Source organism: Lycorma delicatula, chromosome 13 (genome assembly GCF_047948215.1).
Source record: "Lycorma delicatula isolate Av1 chromosome 13, ASM4794821v1, whole genome shotgun sequence".
Taxonomy (NCBI): Eukaryota; Metazoa; Arthropoda; class Insecta; order Hemiptera; family Fulgoridae; genus Lycorma; species Lycorma delicatula.
Window position 1 is genome coordinate 54786707 of NC_134467.1, and position 18685 is coordinate 54805391.

General features: G+C 31.4%; 1 protein-coding gene across 2 annotated transcripts in view; it reads left to right on the forward strand.

The window, feature by feature from the left end:
* LOC142333906 (high affinity cationic amino acid transporter 1-like) overlaps positions 1–8764 on the forward strand; it is an 82806-nt gene extending 74042 nt beyond the window's left edge. Inside the window, exons 13-14 of one of the 2 annotated variants that reach the window (XM_075381502.1) lie at positions 1821–1929; positions 8506–8764. In XM_075381502.1, the coding sequence (XP_075237617.1) occupies positions 1821–1929; positions 8506–8585 (189 nt within the window). In that variant the 3' untranslated portion in view covers positions 8586–8764. Of the gene's footprint in view, positions 1–1820; positions 1930–4000; positions 4179–8505 lie in introns of those variants that run through there. The other variant, XM_075381503.1, reaches the window with a different exon arrangement.
* The last annotated feature ends 9921 nt before the right edge of the window (positions 8765–18685 follow it).

An 18685-nucleotide genomic window follows, 5' to 3' on the forward strand; every position in this document is an offset into this window, starting at 1 on the left:
GTTTATTCTTCACCTTGAGATACCTCGCTGCTCCTAAGACAGTTTTGTAATAAGAAGTTAGATGTTTGTTAATATAAATGTGTTATCTTTCAGTCCTGGGCTGATTTCTGTTGTTTTTTTAACCCCTTTTTCTTCACTGCCAAGGTCCATGTATTTTTATCTTTTCTAGAGACAAAGTTGATGATAATAGAGCTTGAATTCTTAGCATTTGGCATCCCGTATATAACAGACACTTCTTCATGTTTCAACTCGATTTTTTTTTTTTGGAGTTGGTTAAATTAAAAATAAAAATAAATTTTTAGAAATGTCCTAAAGATTTTTGCCAATCATCCTGGGCCCTGGCTTATTTCTTGTGATTGTGACGCTCCCACTCTGGGAATAAACTGCCAATTATCCGCTTAACTGAGGGATGATTATTCATATTTTACCCTTGAAAAACACCTAAGAGTATGTTCATCTATTAATATATATGTAAAATGTAGTGGTTTCTGTGAGTCTGTTACTTTTTCACACAAAATCACTACTCGACCAATTGAGATGAAAATTAGCATGAATGTAGGTTTTTGTATCTGGAAAGAACATAGGACAGTTAGGGATAGAAAATGTTTCACTGTTCCAAGATGGTGGCCATTTTTAATGACTTGTTGTAACAACCAAATTATGTTTCTTGCCGATATTCAACAGCCAAACTGTTGGTCAAATTGTACTTGGAGACCATTTGCAGTGCTTGAAATCAAATTTTATATAAAAAAGGTCTCTGTCTTTTTCGATATCTCTTTTGATGATCGAGAAAAGGAGCTTTAAAAGTGCGACAGTATACAGTGTACATTCCTTTTGGATTTGCCCTTCATTTTCAAGTGCCACCAGTTTCCAGTTAAAGTTACTTTTTCAGTGGTAATAAATAAATAAGGAGAGATTTCAAGTGGCTGGTCTTCACTTGAAGAGTCAATGCTTATCACACGGGCAGCTGTACATGGTTTGCTGCTGAATCTCCTATGGGAAAAGGACGGGTAACCAGCTATAACTACTATTTTTAAGATGGGGCTGACTATTTTGAAACTGACACTTCAGATCACTCAAAATTTTGATGCTAACCAAACTGTACTTGGAAGATATTATTCATTAATAGATTTTGTAAATAGAACTGGCTTTAATTGTCTTTATCAGTATTATTCTTACAAGCTTAAGGATAATGAACACAGGTGGGTTCAGGGGGCAGAGCCCTGACTAGATGGGAAGGATGAGCAAAGCAAACCCTGACAAACTAGTTTCATTATAACAGTAAAATTCAAAACAGTGAAAATGCTCAACCATTACTAAAATCATATCTTTAAAAAAGGAAACATTTCAGTATTGTTACTGTATTCTTGATTCTTCTAAAATATATTAGTATATTTAGAAGAAATTTTTGTTATTCTTAAAATGCTGGTACAATCTTTAAACATTACAGAATTTTTCTCGTTTGAACAGTCAATATTTTCATGTTCTCATTCACATTCACCAGCCATCCCATTTTTTTAGTCTCTCTTTTCAACTTGCTCTTCTAGTCCTTGCAATATAGCGATTTGGCATTTGTGCAGCAGCGGTAGATTCTGTAGAAGATGGTAGCTTATAAACCCATGTGTTTTATTACATTATTTTCATTGATAGATATTTCAATAATGCTCCTTGTGTTACATTTGATGGTATTTTGGTTATAGGTATAAGTAGCATTTATTTAGAGATTAATAGCGTAAGTATATTATATTATGCAATATTATAATGTTTGTATGATTATGCTATGTATTATCAGTTGAGTGTTTTTATAATTAATATTACAGGTTAAATTTGTTCCAATTATTCCAGCTATAAGCACATTTATGAACATACTTTTAATGATGATGTTAAATTTACAAACTTGGATGAGATTCTTCATATGGATGCTACTAGGTACGTAAATATTTACATGCTATTATAAAATTGTAAAATCATTTGTAATTATCATAAACAGATTTTTCAATGATCTGTCTTAGAAACTGATGTAAATTATCATTTTAGTAAGATGTAATACAGATGGTAAGAAGTTTAGCTTTATTCACAGGTATTTATTATAGCTTAGTTAAACATGTTGATTGTGGTATTTCCCATGTTCATTAATGAGGATGCTTACTATAAAGAGATAACATTCTTATAAATTGAAAAATACAATTGAATGTACTGTTTTATAAGATAAATTATTCCTAGTTAACATTACTATGATATAACCCCTGCATAAATACATCACAACTTTATGTTTCTATCCTTTCATGTAACTGTATTTACACGAATTTACTTGCACAAGATTTATCATCGTTCACTGTAAACAATAAATAATCTTAAAGCAAATTATAAGAGAAAATTTGCTTTATGTATGTTATGAACTCAAATAGGCCTATTGATAAGTTTACTTGTTTTCCATTTTTAGCCTTTTGGCTGAAAATTCTTATTACATCCAAAAAAAATACACTTTTGCTTTTTGTTAAAAAATGCACAAACAATTTAATATATCAACATTTTTGTATTGATGTCAATTCTTGTATAGAATGGAACAAGAAAATATCATTAATTACTTGTACTCATCAGCAAACTACATCCAAACTTATATTTTACTGTAGAATATGAGTATAAAAAAAATTAACTCTTGAGACCTCATCTTGTCAAGATTAGTCAATAAGTTTACTTTCAAAAATAATAAAACTGACATATTTATCTGTGATAAATGTTATATACCTTCATGCCAGGCAGTAACTATATTAAAGAATAGAACATAATAAAATAAACACAAGTTAATGGATGTTGTAATGGAGGGAATTAGGAGACTCTGTATCATTCGGTAGGTACCTCAACTGTTAGGCTTTTTATGCTGCCATTGAATTGAAAACAAGTCCCACAGTCAGCCTACCAGGCAGTCTTGCGTTCTGGATATGAAGAATGCTGTAGTTCATTGAGTTCTGGCATTTTTTGCACAGAGAATCTAAGAGATAGATAGATAGATATCAAGGATAGAGATAAACAGGTGAGCGATGAAAAAAGGTGGTCTTTCCATCAGATTAAATTTAAATAATATTATGAAATGACTTTTGCAACATAATATTTTCAAATATCATTTGAATATTAAGTTTACAACATTTCTAGTGTAGAAAATGCCCTAAATCCAAGCATTAAACAGAAATAATATGGAAAAACTATTTGTAAAAATCACCAAAATCTCTTCATAAGAAATTGTGACAAATAATAAAACAAATATTAATACAAGTATGAATAGGGCAAACATTATCATAATTAATTTAAAAATAAATAACTATATGCAAGTAATCTAATAATATTATGTCTAAATAAAATGGGCTTTCTTTATTCTTTATTTCTGTGGCGATTTGTATTTGTTTTATTTTTAAAAAGATTTGCATTTTTCAGTATTACCCGCTTGCATTCATGTTTCCGTGGTGGTTTCCTTTTACACATGTGTCATTTAAAAATGTCTGATACTATTTTTTTCTCTTCATCAGTCCATTTTATTAACTGTCTTTTTTGGTTTGTTTCTTTTGAATTCGCTCTGAGACAAACAGACTCTAGTATAATTCAAACTCTTTTTTTTGTTAATGGTCGATACGTATTAATTTAACATTAGAATGGATATCATTGTTGAAATAATAAAATAAATAATTGTTAATTTCATATAAGCTAATAATAATTGGTCCTTAAGAATTAAATTGATATACCCATCTTTTATGGTCATCCAACTTCACAAGATCCTTGTAAGTGTATATAATAGGCTACAAGAGACCAAAATTTCACTTCTAGGTACTTTAAAAAAAAAAAAATTAGAAGAAACATTTTTTTTTATTTCATTAAATTGTATCATTATCAGGTTTTTTATTTTTTTTATTTAGGCGGGCATCGACTTCTAAGGCCATTAGCCCACATCATATTATTATTGTTGTACATATTATTATCATCATACTATTACTTTTGTATGTTACAGGTAAAATATTAAAATTAAATAAAAACATAGCTGGTGTAACTACGTAGAAATAATTGAATCAGATTTTATTTCTTGCTGATAAACATGTTAATATTCACAACAATACATTTTGAATAACAAAATAATTCAATAATAACACTTTAACAAAGTTTATAAAAATAAAAATAAATCTTCCAAAAAAAAGTTATAATCCTGTAGAAAATTAGAGAAGTTAAAAATAAAACTATAAAAATTTTATTCATTGTAGTCAAGAAAATTTGTTAATTTTTACCGATATGAGATATAATTTCCAAATTGTACAGAATATTATGTTTTAAAAGTTTTGTTCATGTTAGCTCTTTATTTAGCTCTGTTTTATTATAAGTAATTTATTTAAATTTAATTATCAATTTAAATTAAACTAATATTTTAACCTAAATGACATCAACATAGGACCTTTTGTATTATAGAAGTGAGAGATTTTACATAATTTAATTGCTATAAACAAAATTATATATATATATATATATTTGTAGACCTGGAGGGTTATAGAATAAAGATAAAATGTTATTGAATCTTACCTATAATATTGTAAAAATAACAAAAAAAAAATATTTACTGTTTAACATAATAATATGCGATAAGTAAAAATATAAAAATTATAATTTGTTGAAAATGTCTTCACTATTTTGGTATTTAATACGCAAGAAAAAAAATTTTTTTTTTTATTAGTCCAGATTTAAAACAGATCTATACTGTATATAAAATAGGATACATAAGACATGCGATAAATATTTATCATTTAATGCAAATATTATATTAGCAATAAGGATTAAATCTCACAAGGTAGTTTTGTCTGGACTGTAAATAAATATTGTTGAATGAGTTCTTCAAGCAAAAAGAATGTGATACACATCCATTGTTTCCAAATCAAAGGGTTATTTTTTGTTTTAGGCATTAATTTAATGTTTTTAGGCATTAATTATATTTATCCATTGTTAGGTAAATTACAAAAATTAAACATAGCTCGTTTGGCAAAGTATTGGACTTTAATTTATCACATGAATTTTTGATTTCTCTTCAAATTACAGCCTATTATTATTATTAACAGTTCATATTTTTACATAAGTACACTAACATTAATAAATTACAGTCTTTAACTCAAACACTAATTTTTAAACAATACATAAAATATTTCATTATCGTAGCAGTTAATCACTTACTGTTAATAATAAAATAAAATAATAACAAAAACATTATGACTATAGCAGACAAAATAAAAAATTACGGTGAACTTGACACTACAAGAAGACCTTGAATTTATTGGATTAAAGCTACTTTACGCATTGGCGTAAACATCCATAAACAGATTGAATTTGATATTAAATTGATAAATTTTGTGGACTTCACGTAATGGTTAAGATAACAATACTGTTTGTATTGTGCCATTACGTGATGTAGGATGTTGGCTACAGTATATATATATATATATATATATATATATATAGTATAATATTACTGACATTTTTAATAGTTTGATTTTAATGAATGTTTTAATAATTTATTTTATTTTAATAATTTTATTTATTTACTTTTTTGATGCTTTATTACGTCATAGGATCACTTTAGTTCAATTTCTAGGCCAGTCCATTTTGTAATCGGTTCTTATTTCTGAATTGTGTGAGATGTTTTATTCTTGCTTCTTTTCTTTTTGCCCACATCTTTTTGAGGCGTCCTGATTTGGAATCTGTCCTCATCTGAATACACCCTGTTGATTTCTTTTTGATTTTAGGTTTAAATGTTATCATATTAGTTTTAATTAGTTTGTCGTATTTTCCAGATTTTGTGATTAGATCTTCTTTGGAGATTCTCAACTCTTCTTCTTTTCGGACTTCCTTTATCGATTTCGGTTTTGTTGTTCTTTCCCAGTATAAGATAATTATTTGGTTTGCAAATCTGGTGTTTTCTGCTCTAAGTAGGTGCTCCAAGAATGAAATTCTTTTTTTCCTGAAGAAATTTGTTAGCGGGGTTATTATTTTATATACTTCTTCATTTGGGATTATGCTCCACTGTCCTACTACTATGTTTATCTTGTTTATGCATTTTCTGAACATCTTCTTTTTTATTTTTTCAATCCTTTCTACTTCTCCAATTTTGTACGGTTTGAATAGAGTTTCGCTGGCATATTGTATTTCTGGAAGAATTACTGTTTGGTAATGTCTGATTTTAGTTTTTGTCGATAGGCATTTTTTATTGTATATGTTTTGGGTAGTTATTAATAATTTTTTAAGTTTCTCAGTTCTTTCTTGCCCATTTATTTTCTCATTGATGTTACGTGTTATGGTATGTCCTAGGTATTTAAATTTTCCCACTAGTTCCACCTTGTTTCTGTTTACGTTTACATGATTAATGCATAGTGGATCGCTGACCATAATTTTTGTTTTTTCGTATGATATTTTCAAATCTATTTTTTCAGCAGGTTCTAGTGTTTCTATTTGGGTACTAGCTTCTTTTATGTTGTTTGAGAGGAGAGCTAGATCGTCTACGAAACTGAGGCAGTTTACTTTAATTTTTGTTGCAATTTTTATTCTTTCCAGATTTAATTTTCTCCATTCTCTAATTATATATTCTAGTGCGCAGTTAAATAATAATGGGGATAATCCATCTCCCTGTCTCAATCCCGTTTTTACTTCAAATGCATCTGATATATTTCCTTTGAATTTAACCTTTGACATTGTGTTTTTTAAAGTTAGGGTGATCATTTTGATTAGTTTTGGATGCAGACCAAAGTTCCTTAGTATTTTTAATAGGGATTCCGTATATAAGTCACATGCCTTTTCAAAGTCTATAAAGGATATTACCAATTGCTTGTCTCTTGATTTGTAATAATCGATTATGAGTTTTAGGTTTAGTATCTGTTCTGGGCAGCTTCTTCCGGGCCTAAACTATCCTTGGTATTCTCCTAATTCATTTTCTAGTTGGTCTTTTATTCTGTTAATAGATTATTAATATTTTATACGTGCAATCTAATAAGGACCCCTCTGTAATTATCTGGGTTTGTTTTTTCTCTTTTTTTGTTGATCGGGCATATTATTGCTATTTTAATTTTTCTGGGATTTATTAATTTTCCCATATTTTTTAGATCGTTCCTTGTAAACTTATTATCGCATTTTCTCCCGCGTTTTTCCATAATTCTACAGTTAGTTGGTCTTTACCGCTTGCTTTGTTGTTTAATTGCACTTTTTAATTCTTCTTTTGTTGGTGTTTGTATATTTTCTGTTTGGGTTTTTATTACTGTATTTGGATATCAACTAGGGTGGTCGGGTTTTCACAATTCAGCAGCTTTTTGAAACTTTCGGCTATTATGTCTGCGTTTTCTTTATCGTTATGTGCTATTTTATATATTAATATTTTAAATAATAATTGACAATATTTCAATATTTCATAATAATATTTTAGTTTCATATTAATATAATTTGTAAAACTAAAAACTGCTGATGACGGAGCTGTAAGTTGTGCAAGCGCTACAGACAAACAGGTACAAGGTCTGTTCAGAAAATAACCAAAGTTTACTTTACTAAGAAGGAAGTTACCTCAATACAACATTCAGCAGCAGTCAAGCGATTTAAATTGCTATTAACATTGTATACTTTAGAAGTAAAAGAAACAAACAAATGAACTATCGGGCCTTATAAGCAGCATTTTGGACTGTTGTTAAACTGGCGTAATTTTATATGAATTATACCAGTATGTTTCTGTTTTAACAAAAATGCCCTAATTTAACGGCTGCCCCAAATAACCGGTGGCTCTATTAATCAGAATCAACTGTTTATGAAAGTAGATACACAAAAAAGAATCTGTGAGTGTATTCACACCTACAGATCGTTTCATAGATTTAGGACACATGTGGAAAGACATTTGTATTTCACATATGAAAATAAATAAACAAGTGCAACACAGATTAAATTTACTGTTTGAGTACTTGCTTAACAGGTTTATTGAACTGCTAATTTATACTAGATGAACATTATTTACATTTTTGTTATCCGAATACAACTGAATAAGATAATGGGTTACAGTATCATAAAGATGTTGTTGAATCATATTTATAGATATTTAGAAAGCGAGTGATGGATGAATATTTTTTTTTAATCGATCGCATGCATTTTTCATGTATGTTACCTTTCTATATGGTTCTCCAGATATTCCCATTTCCCCACCTAAAGGAGAGTTACTCTTTCCCTGTTCTATCCATTTATTATTCATTTCTCCCCGAGACCGTATCATGGTTCCTTTCTTAATTTTCTGTTAGAACATTCTTTTTTTAATTACCGTTTCCAAATTGACCCGACCTACTTTGTCTTGCTCTGTCTATCCCATGTTCCTTCTCCGGTCCAAAGTCATGACCAATTTGAAGAATGCTATTTATAGTATCTCCTTTCACGTTCTTGGAAATCTCATTCCAACAAATTTTCATATGTAGTTGTATTTTGTAAATATATTTTTTCTTATTTATACATTTTCAGGATTAATTGTATATTTTTGCTACGGTATATGGCACAGTAAAGAATCTGAAAGTAATAAGAATGCAGCAAAAGTCAGTTGAGGTCATCACAAACATCAGTCAGATAATCAGTCATATTCTTGCTACTTTGTGCTACTATCTTGGATGTGTAGCAGTTAATTTGAAAAATTACAATGTAAAATGTAAATAGTGATAATTATTAAGAGAATTTTGTGAATTAAATTTATGCTTATGGATTATAGTATTGATATACTGGATTACACTGTGCTTATTTTTTCAAGTGTAATGCTCATAATTAGATAATCCGGATGGGATTTTAAAGTTCCCGGATATACCTTTACATACTGGTTGTCGCTGAGGTGCTGGCTGTAAAAAGGATTGCTGTTGCATGCTAACAGCTTTTATTAGTAACATTACTTTCTTTTCATTACAGGTTACACTATCCCATTTAAAAATAATTACTGTTAAAAAAAATAGTCTATATCATCCAGTTTGAGTGCGGTGGTGAATAAATGGGGAAATGGGTATTCCCTGTTGATTTCCCCATTTAAGGGATCTTCCAAAACCCTCACCCAAAATGTATTCCTGAAATAAAATGTAGTACAGTGAAACACCAGTTAGGCTCTAATAGTATTATTTTTGTTGAAAAATCTTTTCCTATCTATTTTGAGAAAATTTGTTGAAAAATTTATTTAGCAATTTAGAAATAAATGTCTGTATAAAATTTAAATAATTTTAAAATAAAAAATGATTTATCATTTACACTGGACAAAACATTCTAATGTTTAATGGGTATCGCGTTTAATAAAAACACAGAAATATAAAATGCGAATATATTTCAGTAAAATTAAAAAGATACTCAGGACATATGTACAATGCAATGAAAAATGGATTCAGTAATACATTACTAAACATTCAGTGAGTATAAATTTGCTAATAAAAGAATCTGAATTTAAAAAAAAATTATCTGAAAGAAATAAAGATTTACTACACTTCTATTTTATAAAAATAATGTTAAAAAGATATTAAAAAAAGTTATTAAAGTCATTAAAAGAGTTATTAAAAACAATCAACAAAAAATAATTAAAAGAGAAATTGAGATAAATGTTATACGTTATAAAAAAAGATCATTACTTGAACGTTACAAAAAATCAAAAAAATTACAGAACATTTAATAGAACAAAACTTAGTGAAGGTAAATAATAAAAATACTACCTTTTTTTTTAAAAAAAAAGTCTGTACTCTGACGTAAAAGAAAGAACCTGTGTAGAATCGCTGTAACCATTCTGTGGTGATGGATAAACATTCAAGCTTTTTTGTATGACGGCCCAGGATGAAAATCATTACATCATAGTTCATGCTTGACTGATTAATATGTTTCTATCGATCTTTTCAGAAGTTAATTTTAATAATTAATTTAATGCAGCTCTAAATTTACATATCTTTTGTTCTAAGTTAATTGCAGTAAGTCGATTAAAAACCTAATAAAACCAAAAACCAGTAGAATTTCTTTTTGAAGCAAAACAAATTTAAATAGTATTTTAGATTTTTTAAATAGTATATTGTTGTTTTTTTTTAAACTGCCTGGTGTGGATGTAAGCAGTCCAATTATACTGGATGGTAGATGAATGGTTGGATGGATTATTCGACTGCACCAGTATTTTATTTAAGATCTGAATAAAGTCTAGGCTTTGGTTTTTATATGTACAAAAGAGTTATAAATCTTTTAAAGTAATGCTCAGGTGTATAATTTATATATAAAAAATTTTAATTAAATTTTTTCAATTAAGAATTTTTAATTGAAAATAACCTTGAGCACATATTATCTGTTAAAATTATGGTATTTCTTTAAATTAGTATTTCTAAAAAAAATCATTGACATAGATGCATCCGTAAAGAAAAATCTTTAAATTGTGTTGTAAATAGATTGCTGGCAAGATTTTTTCAAATGGTTTAGCAATTTAATATAAATAACAATGAAAATTAGCAAATAAAAATATAAATAAAATAGCAAAAAATATTTATATATATATATATATATATTTTATTTATTTTATAAATAAAATCTGTATGAAAATATAAATAGTATTGAATTTTTTTGTTATATGAGGGCAGTCCAGAAATTAACGTGTGTTTAGTATAGAGATGGGTGAGGATAGAGTCATCATCTTGGCGTCAAAACGTTTCTACTACACTTAGTACACATCAAGCTGTCGTAGCTTGTGGTCTGTGATTTTTCTACTTTATTCGTTGTGAATTATTGAAATGTGCGCTCAATAGAGAATCCCGTGAATTGTGAGGTGCGTTCAGTGATTAGGTTTATACTGGCAAAAAATCTCAAACCTACTGAAATTCATCGGCAGCTTTGTGAGGTGTATGGATATGGAATAATGAATGGAGGTGGAGTGAGGCAGTGGTGCATTCAGTTTAAAAATGGTCGCACCAATGGTTCATGTTGAGGACTGTAGTGGTCAGCCTAGCCTTGTAACTGATGAACTGACGATGAAAATCAACGATAAAATTCATGAAAATCGCCGCGTTACGATTACAGAACTCTTGCTTCATTCCCCCCAAATTTCACGAAGTTTACTGCGTGAAATTGTATCTGGGAAGCTTGGTTATCACAAGTTTTATGCGAGATGGGTGCCAAAAATCTAAGGCAGAAAATTTCTACAATTGAAAAGCCTATGTATTGTTATAAGTGTCTCAATTTAAATGGCGACTATGTACAAAAATAGTTTAAGATTGTCCCTTTCAAATGCATATAATAAAATATGTTTTTTTTTCTAGTTGATTTTTTATTGTTACTTTCTGGACAGTCCTCATATATGAAATTTAAAATATTTTCTAACTCTGGGAAGTGGCTTTGTCAGTAGACAATTTTTTCTGAATACCATGTTGAAAGTTTGTTAATAAGTTATGCTTTACAAGAAATATTAGAAATCAATTTTTCATAATGTTTAAAATCCTTTAGAAAATACAGGCAATAATAAAATTGGCCTATAATTTTATAAATTAATTGTTAAAATGGAGGGGAAGAGCAATAAAAGTCTTAAGGCAGCTAGGGAATATTCCGTTGAGCGGTAGTAATTCAGTGAATTCATTAAGTTGAATATTGTGATGTTCTGTTGTACTTTTTAAAGTTCCTGACGAAGATCATTATAATGATAATAATTCTCAGCGAGCACAGGAAGGGATTGACTGTTACGCCATGAATTCTGCTGATCCTCTCAAATTATAAATTTCAGTATTAATGTCTGTAATATCTACTAACTGTTCCTTTGTTAGTCAGTGAGTTTCTGGGGTAGCAAGAGATGCAGGTTGAAACAAATCTACTGTAAGCCATCTGGCTTACAGTACATCTGGCTCTACATCACATCCTGAAATATATGTAAAAGCATTTCATCCAAATATCAGATGATAGACAGCTTTTTTATATAAAATAACTTTAAAAATATCCGTATTAGATGATTGTATAACACATGTAGAACATTCTGAGTAATAGCTGGTTACCTTAATGTACAAGTCTTTTAAAAAAGTTACTGATTTTTGTTTCTTGGGAAGCATTATAGGAGGCAAGATGTAGAGCTTAAGTTACTTCATGTTAACGTGTAATATTCGTTTTTACTTTGTCAATAAAGCCAGTGTGCAAGATTGTATATTGTGATAAATGCTTTTGTTGTATTATCATATTTTGCTTGATAACAGAAGTTGTTGAATGATACCAGCATGTCAACTTTTACCACAACTTGATATTGAAACGGAAACAAAATATAAGATTCTGCAATAATGCTGAGGGGGTTACACAAAGAATAATATTGTACAATTATATAAAAAATAGTCAAACTGATGGAAAGTGATTAAAGCTTTAGTAAATATTTAACAAGTAGAATCATTGATGTTTCTAATTTGAAGATGGTTGACCATCAGAAAAGTTGCTGGTGATGTTTGTATCAGAGAAGATTCAATAAATGCAGTTTTAATAAATAATCTGTATCATAGCTGCTCTTAACTGACAACAGCTTTGCTCTGATATCATACAGGACTTGCTTGTATCTTGTCGCAGATGATTTTGACTAGCTTAAGACCATAATAACTGTATAGTAATGTGCAGAAGAAAGCCAGATGTATAATTTACACCCAGAAACTGATGTTCCATCATTAGTCAAAATAATTCATAGTATTTCAGATAAAGAAAGCAATTCAAGAACAACTAAAAGCAGAGTCAAAGTGATGTTAGCACTTTTTTTTATCTGTTGTGGAGTTGAAACACAGATACACTAATGAGGTTCAAATCAGTAAATATTCTCTGGCATGTTATTTCATATAAGAGTCTAGATTTGTGAAAATTATGCAATTGAAACTTAATAAAGACAATACAATTCTCTTTTGTTTGTCTCATCTACATTTTATCCATGTTACTTCTCCTTTGAGCTGAATTTGCTTTAATTATGAACATAGTCCCAAGAAAAAATCCAAAGGTATTCATCCTTAAATCTCTTCCATCATCTTTAGATAATTGAGACCAACATTCTTGACATCGCATGCCATGCCTATTCATTCTACAACATAGTCTCTGTAATGTTATCGGCAGTTAGCATACTGAATTCTCTCAGACATATTACCCTGTGTTGATTGAAGCTATTGTACATGAACACAGTGTGCTCTTCGGTGTTCTCTGTTCTACAGTAATCATATTCAGCCAAGGGTTTCACTACCCGTTTACACAAGTACGCTGTGAATTACTAAGACCAGTCGGGAACTGAGCAGTTAACTGATTGTAACTGATCCTATCTCTCCTGTCAAATCTGAAGGAATAATGCCTGTGTATCCCTCTTAATCCCTGATACATACCTCCCACTTCCAAACAAGGAGGTCCAGTACTTGCACCTCCTTGTTAGTTTTGTTTCTAACCGATTTTGTTAGAAACAAAACAAACAAACCATTTTGTTTGTTTTGTTTCTAACCGAGTGCTCTCTCTCTCTCGGAGAGAGAGAGAACACTCGGTTAGAATTGTCTGTGTTCTTCCCCTTTTGAGCATGTCAGACCAGGCTAGTGGTCCTTATAACACTTCTGAAAGCCACCACCTGCAATATGACCTTCTGCATAGTCGTGTGAAGATCCTGTCCACCTAGACTGGAAAGTTTAACAAAACATACAATTTTCCTGGTTTCCTGAGCACCTTACCCTTTTGATAAGACATTGATGATGATTTATTATACCTCAAACTAAAAATTGTTCTTTAAGAGTCACGATTGAGAATCGATAGAAGATTATGAAAAATTTGACCGAACAGACGAATGTCATTCCAAAAATATTTTGAATGATTTCAATATTTAATGTGTTGGATGATAAGAATTCTACACTCTTTGAAGGAGACAAGAGTATTGAATATATAAGATGTCTTTGTTTAAATGTTCTCGGGCCAAATTGATTTTGAAGGGACTGTATGAAAATAAATATCTGTTTATTCACATCTCTGTCGGTGGAGTTTGTTTCTTCATCCCCCTTGTACATAGATTTATATCAATGTACATCAATTACATCAAATTTACATCAATTTAGATGTTTATGAAATGAGGTTACTGAGGTTCTGGTGTTTAAATGTAAATGAACTTCATTAGAAAAATTTAATTTTTTCAGTTTTTAAAGGTCACATCTGCTCATTATCAATCATTTCTTTAATACACGAGCGGTTTTCAGAAGTATGTAATTATCAGTTATTATACTAATGATTAACATTATTAACTATTTTATCTGCTACATATTTATTCAAAGTATGTCATTTGTTTAAGTAAGGTTGTTAATGTGTTAGTGAAGAATAATAAGTGTATGTATGTTAAACAAAGAATAGCATACAGGCTTACATTTAACTATTGTGTTATGCGATAAGTGTTATCGAGATTCAAGTGGTAGACAGTTATTGTCCTTTTTTTTGTTTAGATGTCATAAAACAAAAAAAAAAACAGTTGTAATCTAATTTTATGATAAAAGTTTTTCATTGAATTAAAGCGAGTAAAAAAAATGTAATTTTATTTGTCTTTGATGTTATGAAATGTAACGCATGTTACATGCTTTTACCATAATAATTACATATGAGATATAAGTTTCGTGATAGCTCACGTTAAAGATTGTTTAAAGAGAGTCTTCAGAACAGAACAGTCATTAAAAAGCGCATCAAAAATTCTGTGGTGGGCGTACTAATAAAGCTAGCAATGAAGTAATTTCCAGTACTTTTTCATCAAACAGAATACAATATCGCATAAAGTACGGTAAGCCCACAAAAATAGGGTATTCTGCCCGTAGAAGGTCATCTTTATTTGTTCAATTAATCCTAGGAACCGACTATGAATATATCATTACTCTCAGAGAAAGTAATCTCGGTTAAAGCTACTTGAATTTCAGATGTTTGTTTTATTGCAGCTTTCAGAGGATGTTAATAAAATATCCTATTGTCTTGCTTTATTTACAGTCTCCTAAACTTTACAAAAGAAAATCAAAATTCTTTTACGAAAAATATTTTTTATCTAAAACTATTTCTTAGTTTTAGATAGAAAACCTTTTTATCATCGAAGTGTAATATATTATTCTCACTTTTCTGAAATAAGGTTAATCAGTATTATAACAGTTATGTTGTTTTTTTTTTAAATTGTTGACAGCCACAGTCATTTCTTGTTTCTACCAGTCACGCTTTTCCTTGCCGGTTGTTTTTCATAAAAATAATTCCTATGACTTTTATCCTTACAAATTTTTCATCTCTTAAGATGTCCTTTGCAATCGTATCTTTCAAGCGTCAAATTTATCGTATATTCTATTTTATTTTTTGTCTTTTTATTAATCTATTATTAAATAACATAATAAAACTCCTTATAGTTTAAGACACCTCATATTATAAAACAAATAGTAAGTACATACTAGGTTATTCTTTTATTAAACGTGTAGTCTAGCGTGTTGACATCAGCAATTATTAACAGAAATCACCTGTGAATGCACCAAAGCGGTGAGATTAATATAAACTTGCCGAATACATAAAAATACTTTGATATCTACAGATTCATCATCGGAAAAGGAAGCGATCGCTGGTAGCCAAATACGGCGACGTAAAAACATTTCGGAGTCTTGCGATAACAACCCGAGAAGCGTGTGCAGGTGCATTATCGTGGTGAAAGAGCACCTACTTTTTGCGTGGATGTGGATGTAAACTGAATAGCACTCTTCAATAGGTCCAGTACTTAAGCGTAGTACTCTCCGGTGATGGTCCTGGGGTTTTATGGAAAGTTTATGAGCGGTACGCCACAAGAATTTCAAAAAACCGTAGCCGTGACTTTTTCTGCAGATGGAACCAACCGTTTTTGCTTTCTTCGACGCATTTTCACCTGCTATCTACCACCGTTTCGGCTCTGGTGTGTAATGATGAATCCATGTGTCTTGTACCGTTATAAAAAATTAAAGAAACTCGGCGGGATTGCATTTAAATAAGTAAAATACTTTCGAGAAATGTTTGGTCAAATGCGTTTTTGGTCGACTGTTAACAAACCCGTCGAGCGCAAAGCTTTTCCATATCCAAAACATCGTGTAAAATGTAGTGGACGGTATTACGAGATTTCACAAGCAAGTACCTTCAGCTCGGTGTTTATTTTTACCGTTTTTGAATTTTTGTGACGATTTCGCCGGTCGTAGCTTTTTATTTAGACTCCCGAGAGTTTATCAAATAAACGGATATACGATCACGTTTAAATTCCACAGCCCACTTTTTTGCCGTCGAAAACAAAAGGGAAGAATCTTTAAAGTGGAATCTAACTCTTTTAGCATGTCTATCGGCGTTAAAACTTTTAAAACGAATTCCTTTATAATAATTCGAACTTCAGTTTTGTCTATTTTTCAGAAGACTTACTCCTTCCCCACAAACAAGCCGCTGTTCAGTGGCTTGTTTGTACGAAAATTTCCCAGCACGCCATCTAAAGGATTATACTTGATAAATATCATAGTCGTTCGGTCGTACTTTCGCCATCTATGTACCAGACTGAAAACTTTGTGAAGGACCTTCGTAGAAAGAGGGATAAATAAATATCGCTTTTTTTCTTATCATTGGTCGACTGTTTCGTTGTTATTTCTGTTCCTTATTATCCATGCGAATCGTTTAATCTCTATATAATTACCACGTCCTACGTCTTCGGTCAATAGTCGTTTTCTTCCTCTGTTGTTTACCCTTTTTTTTTCTTTCTGTTTAGCCTCCGGTAACTACCGTTTAGATAATCTTCAGAGGATGATATGTATCAGTGTAAATGAAGTGTAGTCTTGTACATTCTCAGTTCGACCATTCCTGAGATGTGTGGTTAATTGAAACCAAACCACCAAAGAACACCGGTATCCACGATCTAGTATTCAAATCCGTGTAAAAATAAAAATAACTGGTTTTACTAGGACTTGAACGCTGTAACTCTCGACTTCCAAATCAGCTGATTTGGGAAGACGCGTTAACCACTAGGCCAACCCGGTGGGTCTGTTGTTTACCCTGTGATGTGTTAATTTTCAACATCCTCTTGTAACTGCATTTCTGTTATATTCCTTTTTCTGTCATCCACGTTTTGCTGTCATAAATCTTTTTACGAATGTATGCGATTCTAAAAGCATGCTTTTTTCTGTAAAAGATTTTCTTTGATATCTATTTTTGATTTCTACGATATAAAAGCTTCGCTTTTTATATCCGCATTAATACATTCAGATTAATGTATTAATGCGGATACATTAATACAAGGGGTGCGCCTCCCCGATTTAGTTTTAATGTTGACAAGTGAGCGGTTGGGACATTTAAGCGGGTGCTGTACGGCACCCTGCTTAATCCGCTCACGCAGTTAGGTAGCTCATTAGGAGCATGTAGGATCGAGGTCGCTATACCGTTTTTTAGAGGCACAGTAGCCGTTTCTTGGCACGGACATTTGGTCTATGCTCTAGGGCGACCGAATGGGGTGGTGGCGGGAGAGATGCCAGCTAACCAATCCGCATTAATACATTCATTCTTTATAATTTTAATCCTTAAAAATCGAAATTCTGTAATTTTCAGAACTTTGTTTCCGTATTTTAATATTTATTCGCTCATTGATTGACTTTCCTTCTGTCGTTATTCATTACTTTTGTTCAACGTATGCCTGCCGAGTGCTGTAATCGTTGTAGGGAGTGACGCGAGATAACTCCAGACAAAAGTCGCTCCAAAAAATCACATAATAGCCGTCCTTAAATATAACAAACTTTCCGTGATAGTTTTACTTAGAAAAGCGAAAAGTTTAAGCGGTTTCTGTCGTATTTTTTATCGAGCCAAATTTACGGCAACACATCCGAGCCGAGCCCGATAAAATTCTGGTGATATTCGGTCATACAAATGATCCGTTCTGTTCTCTACGAGGGTCCGGCAGGTTGGTGACTGTTATTATCTTCAGAGAGTACGACTCTAACCGTACGTCAGGTGCTTTGAGGTGGCGACACGGTGAGCCGATCGATGTGGAGGTGTAGTCCGCGGAGCGAGTTGGCAATACATAACGAGGAGGTGATCTATTCGACAGGCGCCAGGAACGTCGTTAATATTTTAATTTTAAAATTTTAATCACGGTACTAGTTGGTTTGCTTGGAATTTCTCCCGGCACCACCCTATTCGGTCGCCCTAAAGCATAAGACCGAATGTCTGTGCCACAAACGGCTACTGAGCCTCGAAACACTTTAGCAACCTAAGTGTCCTAACTTAGCTCCTAGAGCTAACCTAAAAGCGTGAGCGGAATAAGCGTGGTGCCAATACACCACCCGCTTGCGTGTCCCACCGCTCACTTGTCGTATATCATTAAAATGGGTTGGCGCACTCAGTCAACTACTAAAACATATATGACTATCGATAATTAAATTTATCTCGTCAGACAGCAATTCGTTGTTACGCCTAGGCCGCTGAATGCCTGCAAGTACCTGTTTACCATTAAAGCGCTTGGAGCCTTAATTTGGATGATAGCTAGCCATATCTTTCGGTAGCTTTCTACACCAGCGTGGTAGGAGTCTTTTCCCTTAGGTAAAATACTGTTGTCGGTTGAACAAAGCAACCGCATCAAGGAACTTCCACACGGTCCGACAATAAGGTTCTCGCCACATTGACTGGCCGCTTTTTCCCCTTGACCTCTAAGTTCCAGGCTGGCTTGAGT